The sequence below is a fragment of the Prionailurus viverrinus genome, chromosome A3 (genome assembly GCF_022837055.1).
Source record: "Prionailurus viverrinus isolate Anna chromosome A3, UM_Priviv_1.0, whole genome shotgun sequence".
In the NCBI taxonomy this organism is placed as follows: domain Eukaryota; kingdom Metazoa; phylum Chordata; class Mammalia; order Carnivora; family Felidae; genus Prionailurus; species Prionailurus viverrinus.
In genome coordinates, this window is record NC_062563.1 from 51,380,815 (window position 1) to 51,404,560 (window position 23,746).

A 23,746-nucleotide genomic window follows, 5' to 3' on the forward strand; every position below is an offset into this window, starting at 1 on the left:
TCTATTAGACATTTAAAGAAGAGTTAATACCTATCTTTTTGACCATTTTCTAATGGAATTTTTTGTTTCTCATTCTTGAGTGTTGAGATTTCTTTATGTATTTGAGATATAACTCCTTCGCTGGCTATCTCTCTTCTCCTCCTTAAACAAACAAACAAAAAAACAGGGGCGCCTGGGTGGCTCACTAGATTGAGCATTGGACTTTGGCTTGAGCCCAGAGTCTGGCTCTGTGCTGACAGCTCAGAGCCTGGAGCATGCTTTGGATTCTGAGTCTCCCTCTCTCTGCCCCGCCCCTGTTCACACTCTGTCTCTCTCTCAAAAATAAATAAACATAAAAAAATTTTAAACACACACAAAACCACCAACCACCACCACCACCACCACCACAACACCAACAAAGTGATTCTTAATGAGCTTCCTTAACTTCACTTTGCTTGAGGCTTTTGTCTGTCTCCACCTTCCCTGCTGCCAGTTGCCCTTTGCAGTGGCTCCCATGCTATGCTCATTTCCTCCACCTGCAGGATCAGACCCTACCTCTTCCCAGCCTCTTTAGCCTGCCCCACCCAGCCCTGTGTCACAATCCATACCAGAGTCAGGATGACACCAGAGTTCCAGCCAGGCTGTGAGCCCATGGTGGTCCCAATGGCTGAGCTAGCCTGTCCCTTACCCCTTTTTTCCCATAGCCTTGCTGAGAGGACTGAAACTGTGGCAGGAGCTCCACCCCCAGTTATGCAGCAAGCCAGCCTTTGCCTCCTTCCCCAGATGTGAACCCCACTGGGCACTTCCGAAGGGTCCCCGTCTGATTTCTGGGTTCTGCTCAGGGCTGTCTTGTAGGTGCCTGGCTCTCAGGGTCCCTAAAACAAGGATGTGCACTGGGACACTGGAACTGTAGGCCACCTCTGAGGTCTGGAGAACACCTCCTCCCTGATTCCCATGGGTGTCCTCTCCTCTAGAAAACCTTGTTTTCACCTGAATGGGTTTTCTCCCTGTGAGGCTGCCCATCCCCAGGGGCGGGCCCATTGTAGCACCTTTTCATCTGCCTGCCCGGCTGGCCTTCCTAGAGCAGTGCAGGGTTACTGAGCCTACTCTGTGACGGCACTGAGGCAGGGCTGAGAAAGATTAATAAATGTGTCTCTACCCCCAGAAACATTGTGGGACCATGGACCCAGGCATGGATGCACAGGGGGACCGTCTGGGTGGGTAAATGAGGCTGGGAACCCTGGGGTGGTGGGGACATCCTGCTGGGGGGACAGGAATCTCTTACTCATCCCTGAATACCCTGGCAGCCTCCTCAGTTACAAATTCAAAGGAGTCCTGTCCATTCTGGCCTGATCATGTCTCTCCTCAGCTGGAAAGCCTCAGTGGCTTGTGCCTGTGGCACTGGCAGCTCTTGATAAGTGTTCACAGGGAAACTCCATGGATGGTGATATTTGGTGCCATCCACCCTGTGCTGGGCACAGCACACACATTGTTTCTGTCTTCATTCTATAGATGAGAAGAGACAGACTCAGCACTGAGGGAACTGCCCTGGTGAAAGGCATAGGGGCCAGATTTGCACACAGGGCTGCTAAGACACCTGATGGGCTCGTTCTCCTTGGCCAGCCTTCTTCACTCAGTGTGTCCAGAGCAGCACACTCCACTCTCTGAGCCCCACATGGCCAGCTTGTCACTCATATTGCTCTTCTTTTTTCTTTATTTTTGACAGAGGGAGAGAGAGAAAGAGAGAGAGACAGAGCACTCGTGGGGGAGGGGTGGAAAGGGAGACAGAATCCGAAGCAGGCTCCAGGCTCTGAGCTGTCAGCACAGAGCCTGCCATGGGGCTTGAACCCACAAAACATGAGATCGTGACCTGAGCCAAAGTCAGATGCTCAACCCAGGTACCCCTCGTGTTGCCCTTCTTATGCCATCTCCATCCTCCCTGAAAGAAGGGACACCATGCCACATGACCTTCACCTCCCACAGTTTCCCACCAGGACTGCAAAGGCCCCGAGGACAGGTGCCAGGTGCCCTGTCATAGCTGTCCTTGTAGGTCCATCCATGTAGGCATGGGTCTGGTTTCAAGGTCCGTGGGCCTGCCTCCCCCAGCGGCTCACCCAGGGCAGATCTTGCTGGTGACAGATTGAACTGGGGAAAGACCCCACAGGAAGCTGGAGCAGGAATGTCCTCCCTCATCAGTGTGAGACAATGGGAGATAGGACCATGGGTGCTCTGACACACCCTCTCTTCTTGGAACTGGAGGCAGAGAGAACACCTGCCACATTAGCCAGGTGCAAGTGAGTCATCCACCTCTGGCCTGCCCGATGGCCTGACAGCAGCAGCAGACAGCTCCCACAAACGTTCCCAATGAGGACTGCTGACCCAGGAGGCTGACGCAAGTGCAGGGCTGGAGTCCCTTCCCAGCCCCGCTTCTCCATGGGCTGTGGGTTCTCATGCGCCCACAGCTGCAGAAGGCATTGTCTCTGACTTGCTTTCAAATGTGCTTCTCCCGTCTCATTCAGAAAGATTTTGTCCTTATGAGCAGTCAGAAAGCAGAGAGATGTGTTCCTTGACTAACTGATGTCTAATTTCATAACTAACTATAACTAATATTATAATAATGTGACAATGTTTGACTTGTCTTGGGAAAGAAGACATTTAGAGACTCTTCTGTGAGAAGCAAATGATGCCCTCGAGGGGGAACTGTCCCATCCTGCTCTCTTCTCCCTCCTGTGCCACAGATTGGCTCTGTCCCAGGCTGCTGCCAGCCATCCCCTCTCTCCCCATGGGACAGCCACCAGCCACCACCTGCTGGCCTGAAATGGTATCTTGAGTCTCAAGGCCCCAACTCCAAGCCATCCCATACAGAGAACCTAAATGTAGGGCTCTTCCTAAGCCCAGGGGGTCCTGGAATCCAAATTTCCCATGTCCTCACTCAAGTATTTCAATGTACTTTGAAACCCCAGGCATGTGGAGGAATTCAGCTCCTACACTAGACTACTTCCCTTTCCCCTTCAGGTCAGTGGAAACTGGTTTTCAAAAGGGGCCTCTAGATGAAGGACAGAGGGACGGAGCTTCCCCGAATACTCCGTACCATCCAATTTCCCACGCCTGGTCTTGCTGGGCTTGGAGACAGGCCCATCCCCTCCTCTCACCTGCAGACTTGGACCATCTATTAGAATTAAGTTGCACAATTAGTGCCCTGGCCTGGGCTACTGAAGCAGACAGCAGCAGTAAGAGAGCAACACCCTTGTACCTTCAACAAAAATGTGCAGAACACCTGGTTGCTTTCTGCCTATCAGGGTTCTGGGACAACCGTCAATGAAATAACTCACTGGGTGACATCCATGAAAATGTGATAAATACATTTTTAATACATGTCTGTTGTTTTATATTTGGCACTAGCTGTAGGATAACTTTATATTACTTTTATGTGTAGAAAATTCAACAGCTTCCACTTAGCCCAGTTTGGTGGCCAGTTCTTTAGCCCATGCCTTTTCTAACTTGGTGATGTGAGCCACCAATTTGGACCCAGGACGTTGCCTCCCCAGTAATGGCAGATCTCATCATGTGTGTCTTTGTAATTGGTTCTAAGCTTCCACCAGCTTAGCCAGAACTCCCTTGTCTTCTGAGTTAGCCTGTGTGAAGGTGACAGTGGTGTAGGTCTTCCTGTGGACCAGATGCACAGCCTGGCCTTCCCTTTGATAATGCAGTAGGGACCCCTATATTACCACAGAGGGCATGCAGGAAGACAGCCAGCTCCGTGGGATCCACATCATGTGTAATCACTACCTAGGAAGCTGAGCCTTTCTATTTTCCATCAAAGTGGTGACAGTATTAACCCTTGCTTGAAGGACAGGTGTTTTCTTAGTGGGGACATCTTCTTTGCCATCAGCTTTCTTCTCAGCCTGGGCCAACAATCTCTGCTTCTTCCCTTGCTTTTTCTCTGGTCTGTATCTATGGGCCAGCTGAAGCAGTTGAGTAACTGTTTGGAGGTTCAGGGCCTGGATGAACTGGTTAATCGTGAGAGGCACTTTTAGACATTTATACAGAATAGCCCTTTGCCGTACAGCCGAATGTAGTGGGCCATGTGACAAGGCAGGTCGGTCCCTTTTAGGCTGGAGGTCCCCCATCGATGCCAAAATTCTTGGGTCTTTTGTCAGACAGGGGGTTAACCAACCACCTTTTTGGCCTCCTGCTTCTTCATGACAGCAGGGCCCATGGCCACCTTCTTCCCCTTAGCCTTCTTTTCTTTCAGTATCTTGAATGGCTGGAGGAGAAAGGCATATCTGTTCTTTTTTAGAAAGGGGTGCAAATACAGCATTTTGGGATCAAAAGTGATCTTGGAGACCAGTGCAATCTCCCCAACCACTGGAGGGCCTCATTTGGTGCTGAGCTGTGGAGGAACTAGGGAGGTGTCTCCTGTCCTGGGCCCTCCCTTGTGCCTGGATTGTTCTTTTAACAGTAGGAATAATGCATGTGTCAGTGATCAAATAAAAGTTTGGGTGAATTGTGGAGTAACATATATGTACTGGAACACAAAACACTCTCTGTGAGAGTCATTTTTAATTTTTTTAATGTTTTATTTTTATTTTTTCATTTTTTATGTTTATTTTTACTTTTTTACTTTTTTAATGTTTATTTTTGAGAGAGAGGGAGAGACAGAGCATGAGCAGGGGAGGGGCAGAGAGAGAGAGGGAGACACAGAATCCGAAGTAGGCTCCAGGCTCTGAGCTGTCAGCACAGAGCCTGACTCGGGACTCATACTCACGAACCGTGAGATCATGACCTGAGCCAAAGTCGGACATTCAGCAGACTGAGCCACACAGGCACCCCTTTAATGTTTTATTTTTATTTTTGAGAGATAGAGAGAGGGAGAGCACAGGGGAAGGGCAGAGAAAGAGGGAGACAGAGGATCCGAAGCGGACTCTGTGCTGACAGCAGAGAGCCGGGTTTGGGCTCAAACTTGTGAACCATGAGATCATGAGACTTGAGAGGAAGTTGGATGCTTAACCGAGACACCCAGGCATCCTAAGAATGCATTTTTTAAATGTAAGCAAAGTTCAGAGGCAGATTTAAATTCAGTGTATTTGCTTGACATACAATTTCACTTACTAATGTTAATCATGAGAATTCCCATCAGAAACCATACAGTGATGACTCTTAAAGCAGATGCCTTTCCTCTCAGAGTGGACAAACTACAGATGCATTCTGTAGGTTTGTGGGTCTGAATGCATGGGTTCCGGAGGCCACACAGAGGGTCTGACTCTCAGCTCAGCTGACCATTGATTGTGAGGCATCTGAGAAGGTGCCTGGCCTCCCTGCTCCTCCACTTTCCCATCAGTAAAACAGTACAAGAGTGCTTGTGTGCAGGGAGCTAATAAAATTAAATGAGATCACTGGTAATATGCTCAGTGCTCAGTCATTGACAGCTAAGATCATGTGTAATGCTAAAAAGGGGAGGATAGTAAATGCTCGCCTCCCTCTAGGGTTATATTATTTATCAGGAGAAATAGCTTTGTATGCAGTTCTTGTATCAGGGTTAGAAACAGATATGTACTAGATAGATTGAAACTAGAAAAATAACACAATTGCCATATTTTTTCTTTTTTTTTTTCGATATATGGTTTATTGTCAAATTGGTTTCCATACAACACCCAGTGCTCATCCCAAAAGGTGCCCTCCTCAATACCCATCACCCACCCTCCCCTCCCTCCCACCCCCCATCAACCCTCAGTTTTTAAGAGTCTCTTATGCTTTGGCTCTCTCCCACTCTAACCTCTTTTTTTTTTTCCTTACCTTCCCCCATGGGTTTCTGTTAAGTTTCTCAGGATCCACATAAGAGTGAAAATATATGGTATCTTTCTCTGTATGGCTTATTTCACTTAGCATAACATTCTCCAGTTCCATCCATGTTCCTACAAAGGGCCATATTTCATTCTTTCTCATTGTCACATAGTACTCCATTGTGTATATAAACCACAATTTCTTTATCCATTCATCAGTTGATGGACATTTAGGCTCTTTCCATAATTTGGCTATTGTTGAGAGTGCTGCTATAAACATTGGGGTACAAGTGCCCCTATGCATCAGTACTCCTGTATTTCTTGGGTAAATTCCTAGCAGTGCTATTGCTGGGTCATAGGGTAGGTCTATTTTTAATTTTTTGAGGAACCTCCACACTGCCACATTTTTTTCTATCCTGGGGGTTATTTGTTAGGGACTCTGATGAGGCCAATTAGAGACACAAACTGTTGGGTTGAGAACATGGTCATAGACCAGGCACAGCTCAGTGGAGCAGCCCCTTGGCAGCAGGACCTCAGTGCATCAGTCCACTCCATTTTTAACTGCATTTGCCTCTCTGAAGTTATAGCATGAGACCCAGTGCCAGTGTCCTTTGATCCAGTCTTCCTCAACTTCCCTTAGGAGAAGGGAAGCATTCCCTTAGGAGAAGGAATGCTCAGCCAGCATTCACAGATTGTGGAGCTGCAACCATGCAACTGCCCCAAAGAATCTGAGACCTGCCCCATGAGTTCACTCCAGACATGGCACAATTTGTGTGGAGCATTTGTGAATCTGTCCCTGGAGCTGCTGTATGTATGCAGTGAGTGTCAACCTGAGTTGCACATTAGGTCATCTGGGATGCTTCCACCTCAGACCCCTTGTTTTAGAAGCTCAGGCAAGGAACCAGTGTTGGGACCTTGGGAAGCTTCCATGTGATTCCAGTGTATGGCACGGTGCAAAATCAGTGAGTGAGCAGACAAGTCCCAGGTCCCAAGGGTACTGTGGATCACACCTCCCTTACAGCCCACAGGTGGGGCTGGAGAAGGAGTAGAGCCACAGACCTGTCGAAGCCTGCCTCCTCCAAACCCTCTAATGCACTTCAAAAGAGCAAATGGCCAGAACCTCCACATTGTGGGCACCAAACCTGTGGGTTTTCAGTTTCCATTGACCTGTCTGGCCTTCCTTGTTGAGGTAACACTGAAGATGTGAGGAAAAATATTCCAGCAGAGGTCCCTATAAGGCCTCAGATCAACCTATTGATAATCAGTGAGCCTATCAAGCTTTTACTAAGCATGAACTATATTCCAGGCACTGGGTGTTCCCCTGCTGAAGAGGGTGGCAGGCAGAGAAACAAAAGGGGACACAGATAACTTCTGGGGCAGGGTGGACTGGGTAAGCCTGGGCAGGGGAGGTGGGCTGCAGGGGCACCAGCTTCCAGAGGAAGGGTGGGATCATTGGGGCCTCTGCAGCTCTTTGCATATGAGGGTCAGTCACCCTTTCCAAAGCAAGGCAAAGTGATTCTGGCTGGATCTGGGCCTGAGAGGCCAGGGGTAGGGCTGGCATTCCTGGAAGGTCCTTGCTGGGGAAGTCAGCTCAGTGGTGTCTGCCACCACTATTCACTGAATCATGAATGTCAGGGGCCAGGCTTCCACTCATTAAGTTGAGGCCAAACACTTGGAGGTGGGGGGTGGGCATGCTGCCCACACCACCCATAGCAACCAGCATCCATTTTGACTGAAGAGGAGAAATGGTGAACTATTTTTTGCACTGCAAAAAGTTATGTGAAAATAATTGGACTGTATGTTTTGGAAAATGCAACCATTGTTGAGGAGATCTTCATCTGAAGGCAGGAGACAAGGAAATTTGCATTATTTACTGGTGAGCTGTGAGCCAGCTCTTGCGCTGCTGTTAGCTGTGCCTCATACTCCCTGCCCTCTTTCGAAGCTTGGGGGCTCCTGTAGGGGCCAGCCATGGTTTTCACTTGCAGGACAGCTTCGCCTCATTTCTGCTGCCTTGATGTGGTAATGAAAGCCTTATCCCTGAGCTGTCTTGGGGGCGGGCCCTTGGGCGACCAAGCAGTAGATACAAGCTGCAGGCTGCCGCGCCCAGATGCAGACATCAGGCATCTTCTCTCCTAAGGAGGGGCCAGGGTCTCTGTGCACACAGCGGCCAGAGCCTGTGAGCCTAATTCTTCACATCTGATGAGTTTCTGTTCTAGGCCTGAATTTCTGTTCAGCCCCAACTGGGGGTTCCATGGTCCTTGTTCTGAGAAGAATCAGAAGGGCCTGGGAGGCCTCTCCTGCATGAGGCACTTTGCAAAGATTGTTCCACTTCATCCTTAAACCTAAGAATAGGTCTGCTGTATCTGCCGTATCCATGTTTTCTAGATGAACAACCTATGACCTGAGATCTCATTGTCAGTAGGGACTCAGCACTTGAACCTCACTCTAACCTAGGAAACACCTGTGAAGTGAGCTCTGAAGGCCAGACCATGCAGGCTGGGAGCCCCTGCATGATAGGGATGCTGGGAGGCCAAGTGGGATCAGCAGCCTGTGGCCCAGAGTCTGCATCCCAAGGTGCTTGTCACCCTCTGCAGGGGAGGAGGAGGTGTCCAGTGGGAAGCAGGGAGGCCACCTGCAGCCTGGCTCAGATGATTGCTCCCACGTCTGTGAGCCTTAGGGGAGGTCTGTAAATCAGAATTATTCCATTCAGCTAGAGATCTTGGAGCTGAGGATGTGGAGCGTGAACAGGTGGATTAACCAAAGTATACCTTGCCCTGAGTAGGAATGTCTCTGCTGCCAATGGCCACATGGAGGTGCTGGGAATGTGGGCCTCTTGGGGGACTCCAGCCTTCCCAAGTCCCACAGTGAGGATGTGGGCATGAGATCAGCACTGCGGGAGAGGATGGGAAGGCTGTGCCATGCTGCTAGTTGCTCCTGTCATCCCGGGAGTGGTCATCTCCACTTGGGCTTGCTGGCGAGGGCGTGGCAGCTCACCAAGTGCAGGCAGTTAGCAGTGGGCAGTGTGAATCCCCACTCCACACCCACAGAGGAGGCCCCAGCATTTTCCCTGTGCCTGCTGACTGCATCAGCCCCCTTCTCTCAGCCGCTGCCTCCAAATCTTTAATTCTACATTTAAATGGTCTGAGGCATACAGTATGCGGTCACAGTTTGTGCCAAGCTCACAGTCACTGGCTGGTAGATGCTGCCGAGTTTCCATGAAGGCTGCTTCCTAAACTTAGAGAACATCTCCTGCCTCAAGCCACCACACTGAGCCAAATGCCAAGGCTGAGCACAGATCCTAGCCCAGGGGCACAGGCATTCAGTCTTGGAGGCTACAGGTGATTTACAGGGTGCACGTCATCCTTGGACTCACATTCTGCCACCAGGCAGAGCACTGGGTTCGGGAACTGCCCAGAAGTGGTCAGATCTACATCCTGGGTCTCTCTGGGAGAAGGTGTATGTAAGAGGGAGGGGAAGTGGGAACTGGGGAGGAAAGGTGGTGCCTTGTCACAAGACTGGAGAGGAGGAGGTCAGCTGAGGAGGTTACAGCAGCATTTCTGCAAGCAGCAGGGTTCAGGCTGCCTAGGGCTCAGGGTGGGAGTAGACCTCCTCTTCCCACAGGCCCATGGCCTGCATTGCAACTTCACACAATGCAGCAAAACTGCAAGAGGACTTCTGGATGCCAATTGGTCCCATGGTGACCAGAAGTGGAAAGTGTGGGGAAGAAAGTGCCAGTCCTGCTGTGACCACGCACAAGTCCACTGTGGGATGCCCATGCTTGTCCACTCTGGCTTGTCCACTCTGCAGATTCTGGGCCTGGATGGGAAGTATGAAGTATGTTCAATGTCCAAGGCCTGTGGGTAGAGGGAGCTGTACATCATGGGGAAAGGCCCACCTTGAAGGACAGGTCCTGTGACCTGCACCTCCCCCCCAGCTACCTGGCTGGCCTGGATACAGGCTGGTCTCCAGACATAGGCATTTGTCCTGAACGTAATCATTATAGTTCCCTGAGTGTTGGCCTTTCACCAAGGAGGTCAGAGCTGTTTTCAAGTCTTAATTCACTGAAATTGGGGGTGGCAGGGATGGATGGGCAGCTGTGGGCAGCTGACACCCCCAGAGCTACCTCTTCTTAATAGCTCTGGTTGGTGCTTTATAACATGACTCTCTGAGTCCAAGGCAGATGCTCCGTACTTACCAGCTCAGAGCTGCATTGAGGCTCTGCATCTGGAACCAAGTTATGAATCATAATAAGATTCTAGGAAGAGCCAGCCCAATACATGGGAATTCCCAGGGAGTTACATAAGCTCAGAATCTAGCCCAGGGAGCTTGATGCAGAGTTTAAGTTTCAAACCAAATCTCAGAGCCCTGAAAGTATTTGATGGAAGAGACAGAAACCGGGCTGGCTGCCCTCCTGAGGGACATGGGGACATGTCTATTTGAAGGCCCTTTTCTTGTTCTTTTTCCAGGTAGAGCTGAGAACTCTGACGGGGGGACAAAGATATCCTGGGATAGGCAGGCCCACCAGCCCTGAGGCTGCCAGGGCCTCAGATGGGCTGCCAGCATCCAGGCATCCTTGGGCACCCGGGATGGGGAGGAAGTGACCACAAGATGGGCTGTGAGTGCAGGCTTGATCTGCTAACGATGCCTCCTTCCCTATACCTCCAACCACATCCTTTACAGCTCTGGGCTGGCCCTGGGCAGGGGAGGGGCACAGACTACAACCTCCATGGTTGCCCTGCCTCTCCTCCTACTACATGATCCTCTTTCTGCTAATCTTCATCTAATACAGGAGTGGTGAAAGGAGATAGGGCTGTGTGTGTGTGTGTGTGTGTGTGTGTGTGTGTTGGGCAGATGTAAACAAAATAAGGCTTCGTTCTGAGATGGGGCAATGGTGTAAGAAAGTTACTGCTTTCTTTTGGGCAGTAACTCAAGGGAAAAAGAGTGGAAGACACAGACAGCCGGCCAGGGGAGGAGGGATGTCTCAGAAGCGTCTCCCAGAAAGGGAGTTTCCATGGGACATCTGTCCAAATGTCCCCTTCCACCTCTAGTTTTCTGTGCATTAAGTGGCCTCTAGGCTCCCTTACTGGGGTGACAGAAAAACTTCTGGACACAGAGGTGCAGCCAATGGGAGGCACAGCCTGGTGGCATCACCAAAGCTGGTTGCCATGGCAATGGCTGCAGTAAGTGGTAGACCTAGAGGATGCAAGGTGAGGCCCAGAGGACTATTTAGCTTTCAAGAAGCGGACAGCCACCCTGGTTGCTGAGGAAAAGAGACAAGGGTGGGACGGGCAGGGGTCTTGTCAATAGGTGGGTCTCAGGGGCATCCATGGGTTCATGTCCTCAGAGAGAGGCACACCTTGGGAGCTGGAGAGTCAGAGAGTGTGAGCCTGAAGGATCCCTAGGTGTCCACCTTGCTCACCACTTCCTGCAGGGCTGGCTCCTCAATATCTCTCAATCGACCTCTGCATACTCACACATGGCCCAGCACACCTACTCCTGCCTCACCTCAGCACAGCCCTACAGTCAAGGATTCTCAGAAAACACTTGACATGGAGATAAAGAGACACACAGCAGAGGATAAGGAGACCTGGTAGGGTGATTGTAACAGACCAGGAGAAAGGCTGTGCAGGGGTGATACAAAAAATCCTTAGAGACCAGGCACAGTGCCCTGACCCCACACCATGCTGTGTATGCCTGGTGGGAGTGGCGACTGTGGGTTAGAAGGCATAAGTGCCAGCAGAACGTGGAGATTGGCTGGACTTTAGGACGAGGAGGAAGGATGTGTTGAAGGCAGCCCCTGGACCCTGCCTTGACCCCACTACCTGAGACTGGGTTGTGCAGGGTGCCTGTGCCATGGAGAGAGGACATGTCCTGCCAGCAGTCAGATCCTGCAGTGAGGTTCAGAAGAGGGGACAAGTGTGAGAGCCCCTTAGTCACAGGAGCCCTTCAGATAGCAAAAGCACACAAGGCCATGATGAATACAACAGGGAGAGAGGAGCTAGGGGAACCCAGGGACCCTTGGCAGAGAGTTTCACAGCCAGAGCCAAAGGGAGAGAGAGTTTCCAGAACAAGGGGGGCACCTCACAGAGCCAAATGAGCAGAGCAGACTGAAGGAAGGCAGGGCAACTCCACCTAGAACCGGTCCGTATGTTGAGACTCACATCACCCCACTTTATTATCATAGGAGATGGGGCTTTCTGGAGGCACAGGGTGGGCACGGGCTCTCACACAGCCAGGAGGTGGGGATGCGCAGAAGGCATCCTCTCTGTTTCTGCAGGGCTTGGCAGCAGTAAGGCCAAAGTGGCCATGGGCACTAGTTCATAAATCAGCCTCAGACTGAGGCTGTGTTGCCTAGAATAGGCCTACTTCTTCTTTTGCCCTTGGCACCTGGAGACCCAAAACCTGACCTATGCCCTCAGCAAGGCCTTCCCTGGAAGCCTCGGGGAACCTCATACCTAGTGTTCTATGGCACAAGTGGTCACAAGACCTCTGCGTGGAAAGCCAAGACCTAAGGGGATGAGGGTTCAACCTCTGCTTCTCTCTCCCGTGTCACCCCTTAGCTGGGCTGACTGACTTGGGATGTGGTCCTGCTTTCTAGACAGAGTACTGACATGCAGATGGACAGCCAGTGTCCATGTGGGCTGTGTGCTCTGAAGAGTGTGCTCTGAAGAGCAGCTGGAGCCCAGTGCTCCCTCAGGGCATCCGATGGAGTGACAGGGTACAAGTATGAAGTAGGAGCCAACGGGAGTCTTCCAGGCTCTTTGACGGAAGAAAGCAGGGTGGGCTTCTTGGAGGAGGGTGGAGGGCCCACCTCTGCAGACAGCTGCTCACCTCCAGGGCCTCACTCTGGTCTCCAAGGCGATGATGGGATGACTGTGCCTTGCGCTAGCCTGACAGGGCAGAAATGCTGTGAGCAGGGCATTCTTCCAGCATGTATGAATCTCTCTGGCCACTCTCCTTATCTGAGGTGAAGGGAAGCAGGCATCCACATACAAAGTGGCAATTAGGATGGTCAATTCGACAAAAGACAAACAGCCAATGAGGAGTCCTGGCCCCAGCCTCACCCAGAGTCACAAAGCCAGTGGAGGCAGATGTGGGTCTAGAACTGGGCCCCTGACCCCCAGCCTTCCTCACTTCTGTCTTCTCTCCCCTAAGGGCCCTACTTCCATGTGGGTGCCTTAGCCTTGTGTCAGTCCTGAGCCCCAGCAGAGCGGTGGCTGGCCTGAACTTCTTTAGGCATGGGGAGCCGTTTCTCTCAGGCTGGTTGTAAGGATACCACTCCCAGGCCACTAAGCACCAGCCTGTGGGCCTGAACAGAGGCACACCTGCAGTGGGGAGGGATTTTCAATGCCACCCAAGTGGGGGCCCATGACCCATGGGTCATTTGGGGCTCTGACACCAGAGACCGCAGAGGGACAGCTGAAAGCCCACTGTGGCTGTGGGGGACATCATTCTCCAGCCCCGAGTCAGGCTTCAGAAAGCAAAGAGACACATGTGAAGGTCTCCAGTTAATGCTTGTGTGTTGTTACAGTACATGGGAAGTCAGATGGGAAGGCTGTCAACTGCCACTCAGCCAGGTCTCCCTGGGTTTAGAATGTGGTCTTTGGAGCCAGACTGCCCGGGTTTGAACCACAGCAGCACTGCTTTGCCACAGCCTCAACAGAGTTGTTTGCTCTCTGCCTCAGTTTTCCCATCTGTGAAACGGTCATGTAAAAGTTCTTGCCACATAAGGCTGACGTGGGGACAAAAGTGAGAAAATGTGTCGAAAGCACTATGTGTGGGCCCAGCTGAGCAAGCACTTGTACTTCATATGCACTCACTGTCACCACGGATGAGGACACAGAATTCTAGGACCCAGGTGTCCACACCACTGCGTCAAATCTTTCTCCACCTTTGTTCTTGTGTGCTTCTCTGACGGCCACCATCTCCCTCTGTCTTGCATTCAGTGTCCCCCGGAGGGAAACTTCTTGGTGGTTTGCAAGTATTGAGCACCTGCTTGGCTTGTCTGTGGACAGAACTTTGGCCCCTGCTATTGCCAGAAGGGCCCAGCTCCCGGTCAGACGGGCTGGGGTTGGGTTGGTGAGAGGTGTCACATGGCACGCAGCAGTGCGACCACTGTGTATGCTTTGCTAGCTGCTTTGCTCAGAAGGGGCTGTGGGAAGTCAGAGCCTCTGTCCTGGCCAGGAATAGCAATGAAGACTCGGATCACCATCGGCATCTGAGCCAAAGCATGACCCAGATGAGGCGCAGGTGAGAGGCAGAGGCTGCAGGATGGAGTCTGGCCTCTCATTTCAGCAAACGCCCTCCCTGGTGTTTGGGCCCCTTGGGGCTGCTAACCAGGGGATACTGATGGACTATGATAGCTGGGATGATTAATGTCATGTGTCACCTCGACCGGGTGAAAGGATGCCCAAATAGCTGATAAAATCTTATTTCTGGTTGTGTCTGTGAGGGTGTTTCTGGAAGAGATTAGCATTTGAATCAGTAGATGAGTAAAGTAGATGTACTCTCACCAGTGTGGGTGGGTGTCATCCAATCTGTTGAGATTGAAGAGAACAAAGAGGCAAAGAAAGCGTGAATTCTCTTTCTTCTTGACCTGGACATTTATCTTCTCTTGCCCTCAGACACTGGAGCTCCTGGTTCTCAGGCCATCAGACTCAGGCTGAATTACACCACAGACTTTCCTGGTTTTCCATCTTGCAGACAGCAGATCACAGGACTTCTCAGCCTCCATAATTGTGTGAGCCAATTCCTGTAATAAACCTCCCCTTATATGTCTATATATACCCTGCTGGCTTTGTTTCTTTGACTAATACATAGGCCCATTAGTTGGGAAGCTTCCCAGGCATCCTCCCTTCTCTCCCCACCATCCCCCACCCCTGCCACCTCCACTGGTTTTCTTCACAGTCTTGTAAAGAAATAACTGCAAATAGAAGAGTTACCTCAGAATGGTCTCCTTCTGGAACATATGGACATCCTCCTTCCTCCTCGGCCTCCACCATGGCTCAGCTTATTCAAGAGGCCCTTCTGGTTTGCCCGTTTCTTTCTATGTCATTGCCTCCACCCTACGCAAGGACACCACCACCTCTTTCCTGGAACTTTGCTGTAGCTTCTTCCCTGCCTTCCCCACATTCATATGATCCACTCACTACCTTGCCCACAGAGGGAGCTTTAAAGCACAGATATGATTATGCCACACTCCTTACAACTCTTCAAAGGGGGTAATCTTGCCTTTGGCCTAGAAGGCTCACCTCTGCTTGCCTGCCCATTCTCATCTCAGTCCCTCCTCTGCCCCCCACTCCTCTCCTCTCTCCTGCCTCACTCGTCTCTCTCTCCTCCCCTCCCCACAGCTTAGCTAAGCTCTTTCCTGCACCTCTGGGTACTTGTATATGCTGGCCAACCACCTGAACAGTCTTCCCTCTCTCTAAAAGACACCTGCCATGCTGCTCCCCCTGCAACTAGATGCACTTCTCCTTGTGATCCCTCTGTACTTTGTACAGAGCTTACTTATAATTTTTTGTCTATTGCCTAATTGTTTAATTTTGACTATTTCATAACAACATGATTTCCATGAGCATAGGCACTGTTACAGGCTGAGTTGTGTCCCCCCTCCCAAATTCATGTGGGAGAGAGAATCCTTAAAGAGGTAATTAAGTTAAAATGAGTTTGTGAGGGTGGGCCATACTCCAATATGACTGTGTCCTTATAAAAAGAGGAAATTTGGACATACACACACACAGAGGAAGACCATGTGAAGGCACAGGGAGAAGGTGGCCATCTACAAGCCAAGGAGAGAGGTCACAGGAGAAACCACCCTGCTGACACCTAAGACCTCCAGCCTCCAGAATGGTAAGGAAATAAATGTGTAAGCCACCCACTCTGCAGTACTCTGTATGGCAGCCCTAGCAAATTAACACAGGCATCGTGGGTTTGTTCACTGTTTCCATAGTACCAAACAGTATTTTCTGACTGACGCACCAGGGCTCCACCAGGCAGAAATTCCAGGGATGCTTGGCATCTTGCTCAGGATTGTCTTGCCTCCATTCTTCTCTGTGATGCTGGTGCCTGGCACAAGGAATCTTAGGAAACAGCCATTGAAAAAATGAGTACAAGTGGGAGGGATGGAGAGTAGGGGCACATATGTAGAGCAAATGTCCTGAAATGGCTGTGACAAAATGGGCCACATCCTCAGATTTCTGTTGGCAGAAATGTGCTTACCCCTTTTACAGGCAGTAGGGAGCTCCTTCCTGGCTATCTTGGCATTGCTCATTCTTGCCAAGAATCTGCAGACAGGAAGCAGCTTGAATCTCATCCTTGAGTGTGCTGGATCCCTCTGACATGTGCTAACAATGCCTGTTCTCAGGCACAGGGATTTACATGTTTCTAGTCACTCCCTCAGTGCTGGCCTTCCTCTTCAGAATGTAAACTCCATCCTTCATATACCCTTCCTCAGGCTGGAGGTGCAGCCTGGCACCTGTGAGTGCTCCATTGACATGCATGTCCCAGTGAATGGATGGATGAAAACTGGAACCAGCAAAGGTACACAGATGGATGAACTTCCTCCATGACACTTCCTTTCTGCATCTGGTTCTACTTTTTAGGGGATTGAAGGACGTGACTTCCTCCAAACTAAGAATTTTAGTCCATACTTATGTCCAACTCTGTTGATATTTCCTATTGTACTTTCTTGAGATCTGGTATTTACATCTCACCTTCAGAGATATGGTGCCCTCTGATGGTCCATTTTCTCAGATTTTGCTGGGCTGTTTCTAGGGCCAGTGTCCTGGGGGTTGGGCGAGATGTAGCCCTGTGGAGTGGGCACCTGCTGGTTTGGGTTGGCCAGTCACAATCTCCTTCAATTTTGCCACCAGCACTATAGGGGTGTCTTCTTGCCTCCATCTTTAATCCATGGGGTTTGGCTGGGTGAGAGTTCAGGGACAGCCTTTATCTCAGGTCCCATCAGTTAGCAAATTCCTGCCCTCTGTTCACAATGGCTGAGTCAGGGAGATAAGCATGGGCCCACAATGAACCTGTGGGGTCAAGCCCAGGCTTTTGTCTGGGGCCACTGAGAATAAGAAGCTCTCTTTCTGCAAGAGTGGCTAAGGTATTAGTAATCCCAAACCTGAGGGTGGTGTAGAGAGAGCCTGCTGAGAAGGGAGTAAACATGGAGGACAAGAAAGCCAAGAGATACCCAAGAACAGCATATGAGAACCTGGATCCAGTTGTACCTGAAGTAAAATATACCTAAACTAGTTTCTTAATGGATATATGATTGGTATTTTGGGCATGAAATTCTACACATTGTAAGATGTTCACCATCCCCAGTTCCCACCAGCAAAATGAAGGAAGTTTCCCTAGTCATTAAAACAACCAGAACAACCCCCATTACTTTCATTTATCCCAGATGGCTGCCCTTGGCTTTTCAGTTACTTGAGTCAAGAATTTCCCTTTTATTTATTCCAGTGGGTTTTCTGACATTTTCAAATAATGACTGACAGTCTGTCAACATTTTTGGGTGTCAGGGATTTAATCCTCAGCATACCAGTTGATCTTGATGTAGCCTGTCAGAGCACAGGACTAGTTCTGAGGAGCCAATGGCTAGCACAGGCAACCAGCAACATGGAAAAATGAAAAACTGCCCAATTCTGGTTCTAGAAAATGGCACTGAGGGATAGACCACAGCATATCAGGGCCAGCCTTGGATGTTGGGGCAATATCTTGACCTGAATCAGGACACCTCTAGCTCACAAGCCCAAGAGGCACTCCCTTGTAGGCAGCCAAACATGGCCTCCTTTGGGAGATTAAGATAACCACTTACAAGGGCAATATCAAGTGAAAATGAGAACTCCTAACATGTTCAAATCAATAAGGATCATTACAAGATCCATAAAGATGGTGACAGGGTCTGTGAGGCCAAGCCAGTGGTGGAAGCTGGCCTGAAGGAGAAGGGATTCAGGCCTTAGCATTTTTCTGAGCACCACAAGCTTTATGAGGGGTTGCTGTGTCCTGCCTCTGCATGTTGGGTCTAAGCAAGAGAGAAGCACTTATCTCAGCATTAGAAGGGACCTCGAGATGCTCTAGTCCTTCCTTGTCTCTAGTATGGGCCTAGGGTGTGTTTTCTTAGGCACAGTTTAGAGTAACCAATAACCATCAATGACTCCCACACCTATAGGACAGAGCACAGACTTCTCCCAGCATTCAAGCCAGTTTCAACCATGGCTCCCCCATGTCCTAGTGTGTGGTCTCACAGCAGGCATCAGGCCTTGTGTTGCCTCTGATTCTCCATCTATAAATAGTACAATAGCAGCACTCGATAGCAAAGTGTTGGCTGCTACAACCATCATTTTTAGAATTTCTGCTGCATTCAAGAAAGAGAGTATTGGATGTCAGAAGTCCTGGCTCTGCCACTCATTTAACTCAGAGCTAATAATATAATTTCTTAGAGTCTTGATTTCTTCATCTATGAAATGGGAATAAGGATCATACCTCAATGAGATGTTGTAAATAAAAGATTTTGAGTAGTATGTCAGTCCTTCCGTTTGGAAAGGCCCCAGGCCCTGGCCTCCCCTACCCTCTAAAAAGCACAGTTTAGGGAGAGATTCACAGAGAGGTCTCCAAGGGGCTTGGATTCCTCTCCCATGAATCTTCACACAACTCTGGGCACCTCTACCAGATTAGCCCATCTTGTTACTGGCCAGTTGTGTGTTGTCCTAGCAGCTCTGCTGAGGGCTGGCTGCTCAGTCCCTATCGCTTGCTCTGCAGCAGCCAGTATGTCTCTTCATGCAGACATTTATTTTTTATTTTTTATATGAAATTTATTGTCAGATTGGTTTCTATACAACACCCAGTGCTCATCCCAACAGGTGCCCTCCTCAATGCCCATCACCCACTTCCCCTCCTTCCCACCCCCCATCAACCCTCAGTTTATTCTCAGTCTTTAAGAGTCTCTTATGAATTGCCTCCCTCCCTCTCTAACTTTTTTCCCCCTTCCCCTCCCCCATGGTATTCTGTCAAGTTTCTCAGGATCCACATATGAGTGAAAACATATGGTATCTGTCTTTCTCTGTATGACTTATTTCACTTTGCATAACACTTTCCAGTTCCATCCATGTTGCTACAAAAGGCCATATTTCATTCTTTCTCATTGCCGAGTAGTATTCCATTGTATATATAAGATATACAATATACCTTTATTATATACATATATATAATATGTATGGTGGGCATATTATATATGCCATATATATACTATATATATATACTATATATATATATGTATATATATATATATATAGTATATATATATATAACCACAACTTCTTTATCCATTCATCAGTTGATGGATATTTAGGCTCTTTCCATAATTTGGCTATTGTTGAAAGTGTTGTTATAAACATTGGGGTACACGTGCCCCTAGGCATCAGCACTCCTGTGTCCCTTGGGTAAATTCCTAGCAATGCTATTGCTGGGTCATAGGGTAGATCTATTTTTAATTTTTTTGAAGAAGCTCCACACTGTTTTCTAGAGTGGCTGTGCCAGTTCATGCAGACATTTAAATGAATGCTGGCCTATGGAGCTTCTCCCCGGGAAAGAAGACCCAGTGCTCCCCCAGTGTAGATATGCCACCTTGTAAGTTAGAGGCAGAGATGTGACTCCTCATAAAATCCACAGGGACTGAGGCCCCAGCCAGAGGTTCAGCTCACTGGTGGATGGTGATGAATGTCCACTATGCAGGATGAATGTTGAGCTTTCTTGATTAGAACACTACTCTCCCTGTGGGTATTAAACCAGCAAAGGGAAGATAGTCCTATTTGCTCAGTGAGCATGGATTCAGAGCATGGAAAGAGGTTACATGATTTGAAAGTAAAATGGCACCAGGCTCTGTGAGGTTGCCATATCCACCTCTATAGTCAGGGCATCCCTGCCCCCAAAGACTTGCACATTTTGCTGCCAGACACCCTTTCCTGTCAAATTGTGGTGGGCACTGCCTACATGTCCTATGGCCCCTTCTTAGGCTCTCATGGTTGACATTTTATTTGTATAGAGGGTTTAGGGTCCAGCTTCTGGAGTTGGAGTAGTCTTGAGTCTGGGTCTTAGTGTTTCATAAGCTATCTGACCTGAAGCAATTTACTTCACCTCTTCTAACCTTGACTGCTCATCTAGAAAATGAGGATAGGGGCGCCTGGGTGGCGCAGTCAGTTAAGCGTCCGACTTCAGCCAGGTCACGATCTCGCGGTCCGTGAGTTCGAGCCCCACGTCGGGCTCTGGGCTGATGGCTCAGAGCCTGGAGCCTGTTTCCGATTCTGTGTCTCCCTCTCTCTCTGCCCTTCTCCCGTTCATGCTCTGTCTCTCTCTGTCCCAAAAATAAATAAACGTTGAAAAAAAAAAATTTAAAAAAAAAAAAAAAGAAAATGAGGATAAAAGTATCTTTCACTGAAAGTGAAAGGGTTGGGAGGGTTAAGTGAGTGTGTAGTATATACTTCCTTATTAGAGTGCTGGGCTCTCACTGTATACCCCACTCATAACCTGTGCTTATATACATTCATTTAATTTTTATAGAAGAGTAAAATGGCTCCTTGCTAAGCTTTCTTCCAGCTCAGGTATATATGTGATAGTCAAAGAATACAGGTGGGTGTCTTGGCTAAGAAGTCAGTGAAAGCCTATTTCAGGAAGTGCCCTGTTATGTTTTAGGCTGGTGGGGCAGCCTTCTACCAGGCATTGGTCCATCTGGCTGATTTAGGACAGGCCCACTTTTCTAGAGGTCAGTGATCTCCTGAAGCCACTCATGCTGGTGGATTCCAGGCACTTTTCTCCTTGTGCTTCAGAGAACAGCTCCCCACAGCCTGGGTACTCTGAGGGCCAGACAGACAAGGGCAGGGCCATGAATATGCTGGTCTTGGAGGCCAATTCTAGGCACTTCTGGAATTGATGGACTTGAATAACCACCAACACAAAATGCTTTCCCACAAGATAGGAAGTTGAGTCATCTGCAGAAAGTCACTCTACCTTCCAGGCAAATGAGCCACTGGAGGGGAGCTAGAGGTCCTGCACACCCACCAGCCTGTGGCTCAATACTTACTGTCTAGCCAGTGGATCTCCGGCATGTGTTGCAGATAGCTGTCTGGACAACCCTGGTCTCCTTAATGGCCCACCGCCCTGCATTCTGCACATGGAAGCTCTCTGAGGTGGTGGAGGTGTAAGCCAATGGAATGGCCAGCAGAGGGATGCAGGGTGACACCTTCCCTGTTATGCTCCTATCCACTTGGGCATTTCTGCTCAGACCCTCTCAGCTTCTGCCCCAACCTCACTGCTCCCATCATCCAGACAAAAGACCTCTCCATGTTCATTTTTATTTAAAGACTCAGAAACACAGGCATCATAGTTTGTCATCACTGTCAAATTCATCCAAAATCACACGCTGACATTTGTGTGTAACAAAAACATTGGTGTGTGTGTGTGTGTGTGTGTGAACTGTGCAAAGTACAAAGAACTTCTCAGCCAGGAAGCTGAGCTTGTTTGGGGTGCCAGAGTCTGGAATTTATAATATGAGGCTGCCAGGGAAGTGCCTGCCCACTGTCTCCCCACTCTGCTTCTGTGGCCCTTTGGTGGACCAGTTGTCCTCATCCACTGACCTTGCTCAATGGTGCCTATGAACTCTACTGCATTCCTCAAAGCAAGTCACCTTGGCTGCCAAATGCCACTGATAACCAAGATGTGTAAGTTGCTGGGCCAGGGTAGACAGTGAGGGTTCAGGTAAGGTGTTGGTTTCATCTTAGTAGCCAAAATGAGTTTGTCCATTAGGGCAAGATATCCCAAAGGGTCTAATTCTGCTCTTGCCATTGTCTGTGGGCCAAATGGTCATGAAGGCTGATGGATTTGGCTGAATATGTTTGAAAACAGCCCAAAGCACCAGGGCTGGTTGTGTACTTCCCTGATCTCTGGGAGCCCCACCTGAAAGGATGTCCTGGTGATGGCTGGCCTATGGCATCCCTTCCTTCCCAAAGTCATACCAATACCTGACCCAACTCTGCCACAAGAAGGTCCAGTTGATGCCTTGCAAAGGCACTGGATACTCGCCCAGCTCTCTGCTGTGAGGGGTGCTGGGCCCTGGTGGGGGGCTGCCTCACCCACAGTCACTAGGCTGTTTATCAATTCCTACCTACCACGAGCATTGTGTGGGTGGTGGCTGAGAGAGGAAAGAAGGTCCAAGTTAGTCTATTCTGTTGCTTGGTAACTGCCTTCGTTAAAAAAAAAAAAATAAAAAGGCTTTCCTTATTATCTGGGGATGTGAGTTAGTTCTGGTCTCACTGAGGAACACGTGTCTCCCTCAGTGTGTTAATCCATGCACATTTTTGGTGATGGCATGATTTTAAACAAGCACATGATTTTTGTGCATGGCAGACAACTAATTTGGTACCAATGGCAAATGGATACCTTCTGGTTGTCATTAACTCATGTAGGGCTCCCTGGGTTTAAGTTGGATTTCATCTTTCTTTGATTCAGAACAAATTTCTCAAGTCTGTTAAATCTATGATTATCTGGAGAGAGGAGAAGAGCCTTTGTCTAGGTGTGATCCCACCGTCATGGTAGCCACCTGGCAGTAACAAATAGCCAAGTCACATCCCCAAATAGGAGCTCTGAAAATAAGTGTTTTGTATTTCAAAGGAATTCCACCAGGCAAGGGAATGTGTTTCTGGATTTTGTTGCATCCTTGAAAACCAGGGAGATCCTATGTTACCAAAGGCTAATTTAGTCAGCCTAATTTAAACTTGAGTTGCTTTATAAAAATAAAGAGAGAGGGAGTTTATGAATTGTGACTCTGAACTGACAAGAATGTATTCTTAAGGTGTGAATCTCTTGAGAACAAGACTGCCTGCATGACAGGGCTTCTCCAGTCTGTTTCTATGGCAGGTCTGGGCTGCTGGGCTCATGAAGAGGCCTCAATGGATTCCACCCAGGGCAAGGTCCCAGGATCAAAGGTATTCTTCATCCTGTCTCTTCTCCCAGCTCCCTTGAATTCTTCAAATCTGCAGCAATGCCTCAAATCCCTTGTTCTCCTCATTGTACTTCCAGTCTCTAGACCAATATTTGTACTGCCTGATAGGGACACATTTATTAAAAAAAAAAAAAAAAGACAAACCCATCATAGGGTGGGAAATCTGAATTGTGGTTAAAAACTACACATTTCAGTAGTGAGAAATCATACTTTGATAATGCTAATTGTAGTCATTTTCTCTAAAGCAATAAAAGGAAAATTCTGCCTTCCTAGGCTGGGGTTGACCTTCATGTTCTTTTTACTGCCACACAAAAGGCAATTATAGTGACCCTTACTTGAAATGCTTCCAGTTCTTGAATAATAATTACCACTGTCTAGACATAGCATGGGGCTTTGGTAAAGGTTTAAAGAAATTGGCTTTTTCTAAACTCCCTCCAACCACTTAAATGGATTCCCTCTTATCCACAGAATAGTAGCCAACAGTGATATTGAGTGCGTGGACTTTTCAGTTTTCCAAAATTCACATGGTACATATAAAAATTCTGTCCACTTGATTATCATCTCAGACATTTTTTCTTTCAAGCTCAACCAAGTCATTATTGGTTTTACAAAAAGGCAGCACCAGATGTATGAAAAATAGGCAATGTATGACCTATTAGAAATATAGAAAGTCTAACAGTTTTACTTTAAAAAGATGTTGTAAGAAAGAAGCAATGCAAAGGGACAGTGGTGGCAAAACGAAACATGTGGCTTATAATACGACGGGCAGGAAACAAAGCCAAGTGCGATCTTGCGCCTCCAACAGGAGCTGCATGCTGGGCTTCCCCAGGGACTCTGGGGACCCAGCAAAGGCCCTGGGCCAGGAACACCCTTGCTGAGTGGCCAGGTGGCAGGTGACTGAGGTATATAGAGAGGTGATGGAGCAATCTGGACCCCCCCCCCCCAAGAAGCCCAGGGCAACCCATAAAGACAATCTTCAAACGCCCTG

The 23,746-nt window shown here is 48.9% G+C and overlaps 1 protein-coding gene across 2 annotated transcripts in view; it reads left to right on the top strand.

Annotated features, from left to right (window-relative positions):
• The window catches only part of SEPTIN10 (septin 10), a 121,419-nt gene extending 106,875 nt beyond the window's left edge, over positions 1-14,544 (top strand). For both annotated transcript variants that reach the window (XM_047852089.1, XM_047852091.1), the window contains one exon: positions 14,387-14,544. Coding sequence is in view for 1 of the 2 variants with exons in the window: in XM_047852091.1 (XP_047708047.1) it covers positions 14,387-14,498 (112 nt within the window). In the remaining variant the exon portion in view is untranslated. The remainder of the gene's footprint in view (positions 1-14,386) is intronic.
• The last annotated feature ends 9,202 nt before the right edge of the window (positions 14,545-23,746 follow it).